The sequence below is a fragment of the Falco cherrug genome, chromosome 8, assembly GCF_023634085.1.
Source record: "Falco cherrug isolate bFalChe1 chromosome 8, bFalChe1.pri, whole genome shotgun sequence".
Taxonomy (NCBI): domain Eukaryota; kingdom Metazoa; phylum Chordata; class Aves; order Falconiformes; family Falconidae; genus Falco; species Falco cherrug.
In genome coordinates this window covers 55373321-55390666 of record NC_073704.1, presented here as the reverse complement: position 1 = coordinate 55390666, position 17346 = coordinate 55373321, and the positions used below count along the sequence as shown (strand labels likewise).

Genomic DNA, 17346 nt, shown 5'->3' with positions numbered 1-17346 from the left:
TTGAGTACCTGCCTGTATTTAACATGGGTCATGACAAGCCGAGAAATGCATGGGGAAAAGCCTGGCTCGTTTGCTGGGTGACAGTTGCAATAAAGATAATGTGAAGTTTTTCATTTGCATTTCCAGTGCAAGCAGACATCAGGATGCTTCAGACTATTCCAGCCTACCTGATTTGTTTCTATGCAGGGCCATACCTTCCTTCCTCAGCCATGACTCTTAGCGAGGAGTTATGCGCAGGGAAATAGTTGTGTTCAGTACTGTGTATTTTTTAATCATCTAGTAAACTAAGAGCTCTTTCCTTTCTTGTAAGTCTTTTGGTGAAACTGTATGGGGGATGTTCTTTCCAGGGTGGGTAACACACACAGACCAATTATGAAACCTGTTACATGCTCAATGGCTGAATTTGTAGTTTCCAAGTCAGGAGAGGAACTACTGACAGCCCTGATTCTGGATTTTTTTTTTTAAAAAGGGGGAGACATCGGTTCACGGAACTGCTGCAAGTCCCAAAGAGGGTAATGAAGAGGGGTCGGAGAACGACCATGGAGTGCCTTCGTCCAAAAAAATGCAGGGGGAGCGTGGAGGAGGAGCAGCTCTCAAGGAGAACGTGTGTCAGGTAATGTTCTTGAAGGATCTCTTTGAAACCGTACCACTATAAAGCATTTTTGTGTAACTTCTGGGACATGCTGGTGCCCCGACTACCCTAGGTAGCCTCAAGGTGCTTATTGTAGATTAACCCCCTTGTGCTCTGAATTGAATCTTTCCTCTGTGATTGTTTCTCCTCCTGCTAAAGTTCACAGATGTTAGGATGATGTAACCAATGCAGAATTCATTTTGGCTGATGCATGGTAGCAGGCACTGGATGGCAAATGGCAGTGATGATGCACAAACCGCCTGCATTAACTGACAAAAGGAAAACAAGTGTTTTTCCACAGGGGTGTCTGCTGTTTGTCTGGGATGAGTTGGGAAAGGAGTTCACTCAGAGTTGACATTGTGCTTCTTTCCCTGTAGATCTGCGAAAAGCCAGGGGAATTATTGCTGTGTGAGGCGCAGTGCTGTGGTGCTTTCCACCTGCAGTGCCTTGGGCTCTCCGAGATGCCAAAGGGCAAATTCATCTGCAATGAGTGTTCCACAGGTACGGCAGCTTTTGTGAGTGCAGAAGGACAAGAGTTGCTTGCTGCATGCTTACCTGGCGCTTCTTTTGCTGGAGCAGTGTGCCTGCAGTAGGGCTATTAACTAGCTCTCGGTCCTCTGATTATTGGTTTGATGTTTGATAACGACTTTCTAATTAATTGGTCTTGCTGTTGATTCTAATTGGTCTTACTGTTGATTCGGGCATGTGGGATGTGAAGAAGTGAACGTCCAGGATCTGGTGGGAAAGAGAAGGAGAAATTTTGTATCTAGGAATAGGGAGAGAGAGATAGTGGGACAGATGAGTCTGGAGTAGGCTGGAAAGGGTGAAATGTCTAAGTGGGATTGTTGATTTTTGTCTGTCTTATTTTTCCCCAGCCTGAAATCACAGCTGTAATAATGTTGGGTTTTTTGATTTGTACTTTTATGGCAACTGCAGGCAAGAACAGCCTGCTGCAGAGACCTGTGCTTTGGGATAGGTACAGCAGGCTGGGAGGTTGTGCTCTGCTAATACGCAGCCTAGTGGAAGCTCAGGTCTTCATTTAGCCCTTTTATGTGCCTGGTGTTATGTCTGTTGCTCTTTCTCCAGGGGTCCATACCTGCTTTGTGTGCAAGAGCTGCGGGGAAGATGTAAAACGGTGTTTGCTGCCCCTCTGTGGGAAGTATTACCACGAAGCATGCATACAAAAGTATCCGCCCACGGTCATGCAGAACAAGGGCTTCCGATGCTCCCTGCACATATGCATGACTTGTCATGCTGCTAACCCAGCAAACATCTCTGCATCTAAAGGTATCGAAATCATCTAGGGGATGTAGTTATTTTGTTTCACGTCCACTGTGCAGTTACCTAGCCCACTAGATCTTCCTGTTGGTTCCCGTCCTTGCCACAGGGCTTGCTGTAGCATTTGCCGAGGAGCAGCTTCTCTCAGGGGAGTGGAGGGGTGGTGTCGGTGCGTGAGTATGTGAGGCTGCTGCTTGTCAGCACTCCCGATGGTCAGGCATAGCAGCTAAAATGTTCTCCTCTGGCCAGATGCTTAGACGCCTGCACGTCCAACGATGCCACATGCCTCTCTGGGTTTTTGAATTAAGTCTCTGGAGCTGTACAGACTCCCTCATGTTTTTCCTACCTACGTTTCACTGTGGCAGTGCTGCAGATGGTGTCTGCTTAGCAGCACTGGCTATCAAGGCAACAACATAGAGAGCAGCATAGTGAAAACTATGATATTATTAAAATTCTCTGGGTTTTTGTAATGCAGATTCTCGTCTTGTAGTAGTGACACCCTTGGGTTGAGCTTCTCAGGCAAACATTTGTTTGAGCTGTTTGCAGCAATACCTTGACCTTTATCTCATATGATTAAGCTTAAAACTTTCATGTGATTGCCTTGCATGTTTGGTTCTGAAGCTGCCTTTCTTTAAGTCTTTGGTGTCTTAAGATGAGTGACGATGGGACCAGCTCTATTTTTATACTCAGGAACTGTGTTAAAGTTGTCTTTCCCCCCCTGCCCCATATCAATATTTGGTGTAAGGACAACAGTCAGGCCTAAAGCCCCTAGCTGACTGCTTCCCCACTGAACCTCAGCGTTGTGTTCCTCTGACTGCTGCTTCTTGGTGGTCAAATTTACCCCTTTCCTCACACCTCTTCTCCCTATTACAGTCTCTTGTGAGGAGCTGAAAACAGCTTTCAAAAATCTTGGATAGATTAAGCCTGTAGGCAATTCTGAGTTCTCTGTTCAAGAATTTCAGGGGAAAATTTGATGAAGTGAAGAGGCAAGTGTCGGTGTTTTCAGAAGCTACATGGATTGGTTTTGTTATGTGCAGCTAAGCACTCAGAACACACCCTCTGCGATTACTGTCAGAGCTAATTTACTAATTATTTGTGTATGATAGGAAGCATTTCCAGTCTGTGAACTCTTGAACTGTTTTCTGCACAGCATGCAGGAGGTTTTTCACTTCTAAATAATAAAAATGTATGTGTTATATACAAACATATATAAAATATATTTATAATTTTATATATTTTTAATGTATATTAAACAGTGTAATAGGAATCTAGTGAGTGATGTCATGGACGGTCTATAAAAATCACCCTTTCCCAAATATCACCTGTTTTGCTCATTTTAAGCTTAGGCTAGTTTTGGCAGGAAACAAAAAAAATCACCCTCCTTTAGAGGTTCACTCTGTTCCTGACATCTTGTGGTGCTAGGTCGCTTGATGCGCTGTGTGCGGTGTCCAGTTGCATACCACTCCAATGACTTCTGCCTCGCTGCTGGGTCCGTGGTCCTCGCCTCCAACAGCATCATCTGCCCCAACCACTTCACTGCACGGAGGGGCTGTCGCAACCACGAGCACGTCAACGTCAGCTGGTGCTTTGTCTGCTCGGAAGGTGAGACAGTCTGTGCTAGGTCCCCTGTCACCAAGGAATGCCTTGATAGAAAGTCATTAGAGCAGGCAGAAGCTTTGCCTGTCCAGAATGTGCCAGTGACAACTGCAGAGAACAAACTGTCTTCGTGTTCATCCCCATCTGAGTCCAGTTTCAGGCTAGGACTTTTTCTGGATCCTTAGAATGGTTCTTTTTGCAGCATGAGTAGGGCACAACATTTGAAAAGGGTTTGCAGAAGAGCATCATGCCCTTTTCCCAGCTGTGTCTGTCTGGAAGTGTGGAGTCCAGGGCTTCTGCACAGTGACTGATAAATTCCTCCTCCTTTTCTTTGCAGGGGGCAGCCTTTTATGCTGTGAGTCATGCCCGGCTGCGTTTCACCGTGAGTGTCTAAACATTGAGATGCCAGAGGGAAGCTGGTATTGTAATGATTGCAAGGCAGGCAAAAAGCCACACTACAAGGAAGTAGTCTGGGTGAAAGTTGGGCGATACAGGTAGGTGAAGGTAGAACAGACTTACCCCCATGTCTTCTTCATGCAGTGCTCATGGTGATTGAGGTGAGAAGCTGCTCCTCTCTGCAGGGTACAGTGCAGCAGCCTGTGGCTTTTTTGCATGCATGTAGCAGTTGGTAAAATGGGTTCTTTCATCCTCCAGTAGCCTCTGGTCTCCCCACCAGCCTTGCTGATAGCCCTCACACACTTTTTCCCCGTGTCTCCATACAGTAGCATACTTCTCAGGTGGTTGCAAGTGGGGAAGCCAGAGGTTTCACCTGTCCTTGCCTGCGTTGCAGGTGGTGGCCAGCTGAGATTTGCCATCCTAGGACAATTCCTGTCAACATCCAGAAGATGAAACATGACATCGGTGAGTTCCCTGTGCTGTTCTTTGGCTCCAAGGATTACCTCTGGACCCACCAGGCCCGTGTGTTCCCTTACATGGAAGGTGATGTCAGCAGCAAAGACAAGATGGGGAAGGGCGTTGATGGCATATACAAGAAAGGTAACTTGTCTTCATCCAGGGAGGTATATGTTCTTTTTCTCTTCGTTCCCACTTGGAGAAGTAGCATTCTTGTAACAGAGAAAAATGTCGTCTTAGAGCTAAAGTGAAATTAAATTTATAGAATGAGCTGCTGCTTCTCTGTCATCCAGTGCACTCAGAATTTTCATTGGTCTGACTCCTAGAGAGGGAGAAGGGTGTGCAGATCTTGAATGCTTCTCCAGCTCTGATGTAGCAGCTCTAAATCCAAGTGAGTTGCTGCTTTGTCAGTTTCCATGTGTCTAATAAAGCCATTATCTGTATAGAAAAATGCACTTGAGAGCTGTGAATGCAGCTGCCCGACACCTCTTCCCAAAAGCAGGCAAAGCTAGCTGACAGTTTGGATGCTTTATCACCCATGGGCAGGCCCCTTACCGTAACTCCTGTGACTGTCCTGCTGCATTGGCCTTTTCTTCACCCCCGACAGTGAACTTCTCTGCCACTGAAGTACGTGGCCAGGGAGGTTTGCTTGTAGGACTGGGAGCACTGGGTGGACATTGGCAGCCCGGCTCTGTCTGAGCAGAGAGAGTTCCTCATAACACAGCCTGTTCTCTCACTTAGCTCTACAGGAGGCTGCAGTAAGATTTGAAGAGTTGAAGGCACAGAAGGAACTAAGACAGCTTCAGGAAGACAAAAAGAATGACAAGAAACCTCCTCCCTACAAACACATCAAGGTGAGGGCAGGTAGTGGGGGGACAGGTGCAGAACAGAAGTCTTGAGCTCTCGGTGCACGTGATTTACAAGTAGATAGAAACATTTCTACTGGTTGGGCATCTTGCTGCATTTGAAAGTCACTTTCGTCCTCTTGGCGTCTTCAGTCATCCTCCACAGGATTCCTGTATGCACAGAGCTGTATGGAAGCTGAACACCAGTAATGGAGGTACTCTGATTTACTGGAACAGCTCTGGACATCTCAGTGCTGTTCATTGCCAGTTTTGTGGTCTGAAGGAAGTGTCTCTCCACCTTGAGAACTTAGGAGAGAGTGCTAGTATGCTAGCTAGTGCTAGCGTACAGTATGCTCGTGTACCGTATGCTACTGATGGCAAGGTGGGTGTCCCAGGTGCTGCAAGATAGAGGATGGTCAGGGTGCAGTGGAGCAGAGCTGCGTGAAGTATCTTGTTTCATCTCTGCTATTGTTTTATATCTTTATCTGTATCAGTTGGTGACTGGACAGAAATACTAAAGCAGATGGATGAGCTGGAATATCGGCCCTTTTGCAGAGTCTTGGGGAACGCTTCATGTTTAGGGCTGTGTTTTGAGGTAGAATTGGGGCAACAGTAGAAGTTCTACAGGATGGAGGTGACTTGAGAGGGGAGCTAGGGCCAAGTGGGTGCATATGCTTGAGATGTGGCTCCAGACTGATCAGAAACCAGGGACTCGGGGACTGTTCTTTTTTTCATTGCATCTGTCTGCTCCTTCCCTTTTTCATGTGGCAAACTATGAAAGCTTAAATGATTTCTGGCACTTTTTGTTTCTGGCTAGAATTTCTAGGCAGGCAGGTATATCCTGCATGAGATACTATATGTACAGTGTAAAAACCACAACTGAATGCTGTGGCAGCAGTGTGGGCCAGGCTGCTTCAGTGGAGGAAACACAGTTTCTCATTATAGATATTTTTAAGCCTGTCTCTGGCTGCAACGTGAAGGAACTTTGGAAGCAGTTTGGAGCCTTTGAAATACCCTTTTAATATAAATAATAATGGCCATGGTTGTTAGCTATGGCAGCTCTTCTGAGGTCTGTATGCAAGTTGTTTGTCTCTGTGAAAGCAGAGCAGTTTGCAGGAGCATACGGTGAACTGGAGAAGACTTCAGGGTGGAATGGCCAGAGCTGGCTGTGTCCGCTCCCATGCTGGCCGAAGGAGATCAGCACCCTGGGGGTCCATCCCAAGGAGCACCAACATGAAAGGCTGCTGTAAAATACACTTGGGATCCTTCGTCACATCAGGATTGTGGCTAGTCCAAGCATCGCCCTGTTTTGGAGCTGGTTTTGTACTAGCAGTGCCTCAGAGAGTAGGGAAGGCTTGCAGGACACGTGTGCGTGCTCAGACACTGTGGTCGCTTGGAGTGGCAGTGCCAGAGCCAGCAAGGGCACCTCTGTCTGCCTGGCAGTGGGCTGACCTAATCGTGTGAGTCTCATCACTCTTAATGAGGTGATGAACTAACAGCCTGAGTAAGAGATGGGAAGCAGCAGAGAACAGAAGAGTGACGAGGAAGGTTGAAGGTGGGAGGCAGTATTAGGATGAAGGAGAGGCTGTGTTGAAGAGATTAATCAGGGGTTTCTGCAGAGTTTGCTTTTGAACAAAAAAAGGAGGATCAGGGCTAGGGCAGCCTCAGGCAGGCTGCCAGCATGGCAGCTTTGCTCTGTGGGTGGAACTAGATAAATTATGTGCAGGCTGGAATAGTTTTGCTAAGTGATCCCCTCCTTTCGTGTTCTGGGAGAGGAAAGGGAGCCGATGGTGTTGCTCACCTGGGCAAAGAACAGTGAGGAGCTTTTCTTCAGTGTCTCTCTTCAAAGTCCTGATTCTCTGTTGACTGCCTTTCAGCGTTTGCTGCCTTTAACCAAAACCAAAGGACCTTGCTCATGCCACAGACATGCCAGTCACTTCTTCACCTGGTGCTACGCTCTGCTTCCTTCTGGAGTGGTTTTTAGAGAGCTCCTTGGCTTAAATCTGAGGTCCTTTTTGGGCCTTCCAACCCCAGCCTACTCTGTTTTTTCTGTTTTTTCTTTGATTTACATCTGCAGGACAGTTGAGTGGCCTGGTGCCTAGGTAGACCCTCTGTACTCTGTCATGGGAATGCCAGCCTGGTTCTCATAGTGACAGCTGGGCGCACAAACCAGCTTGAAGGTAACAGATTCAAAAAAACAGGGCTGTAAGGAAAACCCGTAGCTTTTTCCTTAGAAAAGCACCTGACACTTAAAGAGACTGGAGAAGGTGTTGTTTCACAGAGAAGACGGTTTGGTGTCGGTCACAGGTATGGTGTGCACCCAACAAGAGGTCACGTGGGCTGGATGTAGGCACAGTGGTGTTGGCAAGGGGACATTTGGCAGCCTCTCCCCGCTTTAGGGTCATAGAAGACACACTGCACCAGGTAGTGCCTATGGGGCCCTGCATCCTCCTTAGATCTTCCCTCTAACTGTATATATAGTGTTCCCTGTACTGTGTCCTTCAGCCCCTTGCTGTAATTAACTAGCACTGCAACCTGTCAGCTCGTAGGCAAGGACTGAGTATAGAAGTGACTAGCGGGATAAACTGTGTTGTTCTTAAGAGCTAATGTCCTTCATGTGCATTCAAGGTGAACCGGCCGGTGGGTAAGGTGCAGATCTTCACTGCAGACCTGTCTGAGATACCACGTTGCAACTGCAAACCAACAGATGAAAACCCGTGCGGTCTGGACTCCGAATGCATCAATCGCATGTTGCTCTATGAATGCCACCCCATGGTCTGCCCTGCCGGGGAGCGCTGCCAGAACCAGTGCTTCTCCAAGCGGCAGTATCCGGAGGTACAAATTTTCCGCACACTGGCTCGAGGCTGGGGCTTGCAAGCCAAAACAGACATCAGAAAGGTACATGCTCTGTTGCTGTGCGTAATTTTCTCTTGCCACTTCTCCCTTGCTCAACATTGGTTTTGACAGATTTGAAGTAACGGCTAACTTCCCTAATTTGGAGACGACTTCTTGCCATAGAATGCTGTTTAGGAAAGAAATGGGTGAATTTAGCTTTTCCAGTCCTGACAAGAATGTTTTGGTTCAACTAACCAAGAAAATTGTTCGCATGTTGATGTCCCACAGGGTGAGAAAGATGATTGCTCTGTCTGCTTGTATGGATCATGAGCTTTGAGTACACCAGAACACTGACCTAAAAACAGTGCTCAGGATTTCCGGATGGGGAACAATGATTATACCTCCCCCCCATTCTTGAATAGCCAGGCTTTTCCAGCATGGGAATCTTGTATCAGAAACTGAAACCAGGGCTTGGGCCTTACAAAAGGTTAATATCCTGGAGATGGCTGTTATTATTGCTGAAACGGTTATCTCCAGCTAAAACACTTCTATATATATGTTTTTTCAAATCCAGAGAATAGTAATTCTGTGGACACACGTCTGTGCTGAATAAAGAAGGAAGAATGTTAAAAGCAAAAAGAACCCCAAAGCTAAAAAAGAGGAGAAGTGAAACAGAGGATAATTAGCGTAGTAGGAGAAGAATGTCTGAAAAAGGCCTAGGGACACCATGCTATGGGAGAGGGCTTGATAGCAGAAGGAAAAATGTGAGTCCGTCCTGTTTAGGCTTTGCTGCCTGCTGTGACACAGGTGAAAGAATCTCTCTGCTATTCACGCATAACGTGCCTGTTATGTTTCATTTTCAGCAGACAGCCTGGAAACTGCAAAACTCAGTTAAATGGAGGCGCATATTAGCCCCACTGCAGCAGAGCTGGCATTCCCTTTGACCGTAGAAGTACGGTCTCTGCGGTACTTCACTGCAGGGGAACTCCACGGATTCACTGCAGGAGCAGGTGCCCTAGGTGCATCACGCTGCTCGCTGCTCGGTGTGGTTGGTCCTCGAAGGGGTACCGTTTCCAGCTGGAATGCAGTTACACAGTGCTTTGAGCTTTGCAGCAAAGAGCTGTTCTTCTGGTTTGCTTTTATGCTGTCCTTGAATATTCTTTCTGTAGCACGAAGAATAATCTGATAGCTGTTGTTGCTTAATTTATTTCAAGTTATTTGTTGAGCATGTGAAATGGATGTATGATTCACTGAAGATTATAGGTCAAACTGGCTGCAAAGCACAGAAGATTTTTATGAAAAGGTTTCCACAAAGGAAATAGGAGTTAAGTTTTAGCACAGAGGTGGGTATCAGCTTGTTGTTTTCTCTGTGGCAGGGTGAATTTGTTAATGAGTATGTTGGGGAGCTAATTGATGAAGAAGAGTGCCGAGCCCGAATCCGCTATGCTCAGGAGCATGACATCACCAATTTCTACATGTTGACACTGGATAAGGTATGTGGAATGCATTTCTCTTGCCAGGATCCTAGACAAAAGTAAAATGATTGCAAGCAGGGCATGATAGCGGTCTTCTCCAGGAAGTAAAAAGGTACTAAGAGTTGCTGATGAGCTGGCCTGCATTTCCATTGAAGAGGAGACTAAAAGAACGGACGTAACATGCAGTTAGAGGAGCTTCAGGCTGGATGTTAGGATTTAGGGGGAAAGTCTGAACCAACAACTTTGGAGTTCATTCAGAACAGGTCGGGCAGTTGTCCGAGTATTGTAGATCCTGCTTTGGCGTAACAGCGTGAATTTGGCAACCTCGGGATCCCTCCCAGCAGCTGAACCCTGGAGAGTCCAGAACTGGACTGATGTGTGCCAGAGAAGGCATTGGCCTTCAGATGTACAAGTGTCAGGCACAGTGAGACCTTCATTTAAGTTGAGATCCCGTGTCTTGCTGATCTAAGTAAAGGGGTGGAATTTGTTACACCCACAGGCTCCTCAGTGAGTCCTGGAGGCCAGGCTGTTGGTATGAGGTCCTGGCTTTCAGAGGTAAGTAGTTTTGTCAGCTGTTTTTCACACTTTGTCGCTCAGCCTTAGAATAATTAGAAAGAAACCATGAAAGCAGGCATGGGAAGAAGCCGTCAAGTGTGGGACAGGATAGCAATATGATTGCTTTCCGGCTGTCCCCTGTTCTTGCTGGAAATCACACTGACCATATCTTTTTCTCCTTGTCTGACTGATCGGCAGGAGCAGGGTCAAAAGCAAGTGTTAATATCTCCCTCATTATTATAAAACCAAATCTTAAGTTGCAGCTGCCCTCTTCTCTCCAGCATGGTCTAACAAATGTAGTGTGCTGCACAGAAGCGTACCTCACACATTACATACTGTTCCTATTTTCCTTCTGTACACTGCTGTACAAGGAATAGGAACCGATACTTTTCTTTGAAGCAGAAGTTGGGGTCTGGAACCGCCAGTGCTGCCTTGGAAGTGTGCTGGTGTAGTGTTTATCCAGTACTGACACCGCAGGGAGAAGTAACTTCCCAGAAAGCAGCAGCAGCACTTCCCTGGCTGTTCAGGACCCGTGTGCCTTTGAAGAGGAAGATGATGTTGTGCAGGAGGCTGTATTGCTGTATGATCTGCCAGCCCCGACCAGACATCAGTGTGTGAAGCTGGCTGAGTGTCTGTTGATTGCCCAGGCAACACAGCATCACCTGTCACTGACGCTCGGCTAAAACACATGTTGGAACTCAGGTGCTTTGCAAGCATCACCAGATGCCTCTGCTGTCATACTTTTCAGTACTGATCAATGCTTTCTTGGTATACTGGTACCTGGGCTGCAGTGGCTTGAGCAGGAGACAACAGTTTGTTAAATATGTTTTTCTGTTTTGTTTTTCTCAATTCCAGGATCGAATCATTGACGCTGGGCCAAAGGGCAATTACGCTCGGTTCATGAACCATTGCTGCCAGCCAAACTGTGAGACTCAGAAATGGTGTGTGAATGGCGATACTCGGGTCGGGCTCTTCGCAATTGTAAATATCAAAGCTGGTAAGGAGCCCCACTCTGTCAGTACCTGCAGTTAAAAGTGTGGGAGTGTTTGTCTAAGGAAAGGGGATGGTTTGTAGCTCCCTGGGAAGATACCTAATTTTTGTTTTCATATAGGCATTCATGAGACTTAACACCAGCATTTTACATAACGAAACATGTACATCCATGTTATAAATGAAATTTCATTATAGTTCTGATTTACAGGGCCAAGAAATGGAATTAAACACGTTTTAGCTGTTGTATGTGGTAGGAACATGGAGTTGCACTGAGTTTTCAGTCCACACAGATCTATGGGGAGATAAATAGTTGGTAACATTGTTGTAGTTGTGACAGTCACTTGTGGCATTGTATTTCAAAAGTACTTTTTACTTTAGCAGTAAGGTTCTGCCCCATAGTTCATTACAACTTGCTTGGTTTTGATCTGCTTGTGCCAGGGACTGAGCTGACTTTCAACTACAATCTGGAGTGTTTGGGAAATGGAAAGACCGTTTGTAAATGTGGTGCCCCAAACTGCAGTGGCTTCCTAGGAGTACGGCCAAAGGTATGATGCCTCCTTTAAGCTTTTGTTTTTCAAAATCACCTCTTTGCATAGATATGTATCACTTGTTGCAGGAAGGGCAATCTGCTTTTGGTCTGGCCATGAGAACACTTGAAATGAGTTGAATATTCAAGTTTTCATTCTAAGAGAGCAGATCTTAGACCTCAGTTGTTAAGAGTTTCTATAAATAATGACAGGAAATTGTATCTTACACCAAAAGAGTAAATAAAAGATTTTTTTTCAGAATTTTCTGCTTATTATCATGGCAATTTCCATTGCACTAGAGGAGCAAAGGACAGGCATGGGAAAGACCTAACATCGGATAACCAAGAAACCACAGCTCAGCCCATTTGCCAAAGTAAAGGCCTGAGTAAATTGTGAGCATGCATGGAAAGCCAGCAAACTCGCATTCCTCCAGACTGGAATTTCTTTAGAGCCAGAAGGCTTCTACATCACCATCTTTGCTGTAATAAGAAAAGTTACTGGTTTTTTTTCCTTCTTTTAATTAAGCAACCTGAGTTTACAGATCAGACAGGAATAAGAAATTTGCCATATCTGTAGTAGAAAAAGCACTAGCTTTTAGAATTCCCTGACTTTTGAGAGCTTCGGTTTTTAACTGTAATGTTGAGTAACAGGAATTGATTTCAATTACCTCCTTGTGTGAGCTGATTCTCACTGGGAAAAGGAAATAACAGGAGCAGTTGGCCGAGTTCCCAGCTGTCACCAGCTAAATCTATGTCTCAGCTGTTGGTTTGTTTCAAGAGCTTCACCAAATCAAGTCTATAATCCCTGTGCCCTGGCATGTGGATACTGGCAGCTTACCCAGAGTTAAGGGTTAAAAGCTCCAGCAGCACAGTTGTTAAGCCCTGTCAATATATAGGGAAGGTTTTATGAATTCTCCAAAGAGCTTAGTTCTGCAGGAAAATTAACTTACAATAAAAAAAACCCACACCAAATTGATGTCTTCAGAAGTTGACAGATGAGGTGAATTACACGTCTAATGTATTTAGTCCTTTTTTTGGGTTGTGATTTAAAGTTCAATTGATTTTGTGCTGCTCTTATGTTATACATGGCTTGACTGTCATTTTTGCCCTGAAATTGCAGGTTCCATGATGGAAATCGGAGAAACGTGCCCTTTAGTTGGCATTAATGTTCCATTGTGATGCCTGAGGCGACTCATTCCATCTTGATGAGATGGGATAAGAAACAATACCCAAGAAAACTGTACCTTGGGTTTTCTTTTTTTCAAATTCATTCCACAATAGATGCATTTTTAAGCTTCCTGAAGATACAGCAAGACAAAACTGATTATACACAAGTTCACTCTTAAAAGTGACCTTTCTAACTGGAAATGTGGAAGAATGCTTGGGAGTCAATTGTACTGCAGTGAGCAAGTGGGAATGGCTTAGCTCAGCTGATAGACCTGGTTTAGACATTCAAATTAGCTGTGAAAGGTTTTTCTTGTTCTCTTTGTAATTAGATGGCTGAGGTGCTAAGCGCTTCGATAGGTGGAATAGTTTAGGTGGAGCGATTTCACTGCCTGCATTTTCAATGATAAGAAAGGCCTGACTTCTCTCCATTGTCAGTGGGGATGATGGAATGAAAACAGAAATATCCACATGTGAAGGGGAAGGAAACAATCGAGATGTAACTCCCTGGTGGTGGAACAGCTGGATAACCACCGCTGTGGAATTCTGAAATTGTAGGTCTGGAAACAAATGTTTTTAAATGTTTTGGTGGTTTTGGTTTTAATCTTGAGAGTGATGAAAATAGTGCCCCACATTTATGCAGAATAAAGGATGCAAAAATTGCCTAGGCATTGTCTCAGCACACGGAGATGTTCTGTGTGAAAAAGGACATGAAGATACGTGGAAAAATAGCATAAAATGTAGCTCATTTCTGTTTATCTAAACTAAACTGATAGTGCCTTAATAAAGTCACTGACTGGGGACAGATAGCATCATCTTTGTGTAGTTGGGTGTTTGGTGCAATGCCAGGCTTAGCCTGGAGAGGATGGGCGCTGGGGATCAGGAGTGGTCTGAGACCTTATGCAAAGGGAGGGGGGGCAGGGAAGGGGGGATGGCGTTGGACGAAGCCTTAGGCCAGAGAAGAGAGTGCTTAAAACATTTAGATGCCAATCTCTGGATCAGTTGTTTCATTACTGCCTGTAACACAGCTGTTGAAAGCGTGATAATTTAACTGGTTTTACGATGTGGGAGAGGGAGAGGATGGGGCAGTTGCAAAGGAATAATGGGAGTGTAACTGGGAATGGACTGGAGGTCAGAGATGTAGTATGCCAGAGTACACGCTGAGGGTAGTAGAAGAAAAAAATCTGCCATGAAATGGTCATCGATGAGCAGTCGTGGTGGAGGTGGGCTGTTGTGCCATTCAGCAGCCGCAGAACTCAGCTGCTGTTGCAACACAGCTGCAAAAAAAGGCAAATGCGGGTGGGAGTTCAGGAGGGACTTCCTGTTCTTTTGGAGAAGTGTTGGCATCCTTGTGCTCGGCCTGTTAGGTGTCATCTGAAGTTGCATGTATAATTCTGTAAATCATGTTTGGGAGAAATAAACTCAATAGGGGCAGAGAAAAGCCAGTAGGAAGATTGAGGCTGCAGACTGTGAAAGTGGTCTGTGAGGAGGAGAGTGTCCCCAATGGTTACTTCAGAGAGAGAGAGAAACTTCCACCAGAAAAGAGCAGCATTGACACGAGAATAAATGGGTCTAAACTGATCACAGATAAATTCAGACTGAAAATGGAGAGATGAGTCGGAACACCAAAAAGTGCTGGAAGGCCTGGGAGAGACTCCTTATGAATCATAGGTGCAAGGAGACACAGCTGCTTTGACTGAGGACCTGAAGAGTCCGTGAGAGGTGACACTAGCTCAGTGACTCCAGGCAGGCCCTGGCACCTCATTCTGCTGTTGCTAACTGTACATATCCTGTGTTTAATCAGGCTTTGGGGCAGGGCTCCCAGGCTCTTTTTTTTAAAAAAAAAAACACAAAAAACAACAAAACAAAACCAAAAAGAACTGTTTGCTGTAGTAAATTGGTTGCCAAATATTTAGAAGCACTGTAGAGATGCTTCAGATATGTCTCAGGTATGGCTGGCAGTGGGATTTTTATTTGCAGGGTTTGCAGTTATCTCCACTGTAGCAGGAAGGGAACAGATGGAAGGGGCAGAGACCTGCATTAACAGACGTTGTCTCACCCGCAGAGTCAACCCAGCCTCACCGAGGAAAAGTCCAAGAAGCTAAAGAGACGGCCGCAGATGAAGCGCAGGTCGCAAGCGGAGGTGATGAAGGAGCGAGAGGACGAGTGTTTCAGCTGTGGGGATGGAGGGCAGCTAGTTTCATGTAAGAAGCCAGGCTGCCCCAAGGTGTACCACGCAGACTGCCTCAACCTGACCAAGAGACCTGCAGGTCAGTGCTCTGCACAGCTGGGCTCGAAGTGTCCCAGGCGCTGCTCATCACCTTGCACTGACTTCACAGCATCTTAAAATTTAGAGAAAACTTGCTCACTTGAATAGACCTCGTGGCCCACGCGACACAACCCTGGTTTGCACCCCACTGTGACTGAAAAAAAGTGAATTAATTGCTGAAGGGAGAGCTGGTCCTTGCCTGAGAAAGAGGTTCTTGTGAGCTGACCCCATCCTTGGGGCATGGCAGGGGACAGTCCCAACAATAGTTGAAGTATTGATTCCTTAGATTGACTGTTCTCCCAAAGTTGAAGACAGTTGAGTGAGTGGAATGGTGAGGAAAAGCACTGAGGGAAAGTCGGAATTACAGAAGAATGTGTTAGATGGCTGAATAGCCATGAGTTCATAGTTAAGGAAGGGAACAGTATCAAAGCATAGCCTAGTTTGTGATGAAATCAGGCCAAAAATTAGAAGTAGAAAATATTCAAAAAGTTGGGTGCAGAGAAAGAAATAGGCTCCTTGTGTGAGTAATAAAACAGCTTTGAGTTCATTAGTAGCTCAGGAGGTGTAAAGTAACATCTGTTACAGGGAAAGATTTAAGTTGCATTTAAAAGTTGTAAGGAAGCTGGTTCCCCTTTGTTGTTTCCATTTGTGTTGGTTGCTAAAGGAATTCCTACGCCCTTTAATGAGTGTTCAGGTTTAACCAGTGCTCAGAACGGGAAGAAGTCTGACTTGGGTCTTAGTAGGCTGGTTAGCCCGATGTCTGCCAAGGCCAGCAGGATAGAAAAGCTGATACGGGATCAAGTGCCTAAAGAATTAAACGGTAAGAATATAAACAATACTAGATAACAAGTTTTTGGGTAAAACAGCTCTTCAAACCTAATTTAGGTTTTTTGCTAAGATAATAGATTTGGGTCGTAGAAGCAAAGACATTGAATTAATTTGTTTAGGGGGCTGTAAGTCTTTTGATTTAATACTGAAAGCATTATCATAGTTAGAAATTCTCTGTTCAGCTCTGTACAGTATTTTCTGAACACATCGGAGGCAGGCTGAGAAACATGGAATCAAGCGGTCTCTGAAAGTAACTGCCAGGAGTCACTGCGACAGAATGTTTCTGTCGGCGCTCCAGCAGGGAGCCAGAAACGGGTGTTCAGCACCTCTAGCTGCAATTTGGCAGAAGGTGTAGAAGGGCTAGTAGCATATTTCATAGCTGACAGGCATAGTGGTGTTTGTGTGAATAGGGAATTCTATATATTGAATAGAATATAGGGCATTTTTATATATGTCCTAATATTCACTATGTATATATAGTGAATAGAGACAATAAGGCATTTGTACAGAAGAGCTTGGGGTTGTTCATTGAACAAATGCTGTAAGAGAGCAATGTGAAAGCCAAGGGGAGTGCAGGTCATTCCTATGAACATCATCGTTCAGGGTGAGGGAGTCCTGAATATCACCTTTCTGTCCATTTTTTTGTGCCAAGACAAGGTGCTGTAAGTAACACCCTGGCAGGTTGTCCCATGCTTGAAAGTCTCCAATAAAGGAAAATCCAGCCTTTAGCCTGTTCCCCCGCTTTCCATTTAAGAAGTTTCTCCTAACAGTCTGACTTGGAAAAATAAAAAAGGATTGCTATCTCTTTGCTATCCATTTTTTTACATACCGGGAGACTGTCTCCTTAGTCCTTTCCTGGCTTAAGTAGACACAGTCTCTTCTTGCAGCTCTTACTTTCTAAAACTACTGTTCTGGGTCTGCTCTGGACTGTGTGCCGCTTGCCTACACCTTTTTAAAACTGTGGTAACAAAAGTATTTGAACAGTATTGCAGCTGAGGCCTTGATAACACCAACAAGAGAATAATTAAATTTTGTGTTTCACTGAAAATTTTGCGGGAAATGAGATTTCATTTGTTTTTCAAAAATAACTTCTATATTTATATGACTTACATAATTTGCCCTATCATCCTTGAGTCCTCATCTTGATCTTTTTCACATATCTGTTTTATTTCTTCCTCCTGCTGACCTGCTTTGCACTGGTCTTTATTTAATTGCACCTTCTTGGTGCAGGAGCATCTGTCCAGTTTAAACTCTGAGCCTGTCTAACCGTATTTTTGCAGTCCCTCACAGCTTTGTTGTTGTCTACCCATTTCTGTAAGAGTATTTGCTGTTCTGTTTCCAGAAATTTAAATTAAAATACAGACTAATACAGACTTGTGAATGATGTCATTGGAAGTGCCTCCTCAGTTTGCCAGAAGAACATTAATAGCTGTTTTTGAGAATTATTTTCTGTCAGCTGTAGCCATTTTACTCTTCTTACATCTAGGCTGTTATTTTCA

General features: G+C 45.1%; 1 protein-coding gene across 6 annotated transcripts in view; it reads left to right on the top strand.

Annotated features, from left to right (window-relative positions):
- NSD1 (nuclear receptor binding SET domain protein 1) overlaps nt 1–17346 on the top strand; it is a 66978-nt gene that overhangs the window by 38876 nt on the left and 10756 nt on the right. For all 6 annotated transcript variants that reach the window (XM_055718665.1, XM_055718664.1, XM_055718662.1 and 3 more), the window contains 12 exons: nt 470–613; nt 1009–1132; nt 1718–1918; nt 3332–3511; nt 3843–3999; nt 4296–4501; nt 5099–5211; nt 7831–8100; nt 9414–9530; nt 10923–11064; nt 11499–11605; nt 14816–15020. In XM_055718665.1, the coding sequence (XP_055574640.1) occupies nt 470–613; nt 1009–1132; nt 1718–1918; nt 3332–3511; nt 3843–3999; nt 4296–4501; nt 5099–5211; nt 7831–8100; nt 9414–9530; nt 10923–11064; nt 11499–11605; nt 14816–15020 (1966 nt within the window). The remainder of the gene's footprint in view (nt 1–469; nt 614–1008; nt 1133–1717; nt 1919–3331; nt 3512–3842; nt 4000–4295; nt 4502–5098; nt 5212–7830; nt 8101–9413; nt 9531–10922; nt 11065–11498; nt 11606–14815; nt 15021–17346) is intronic.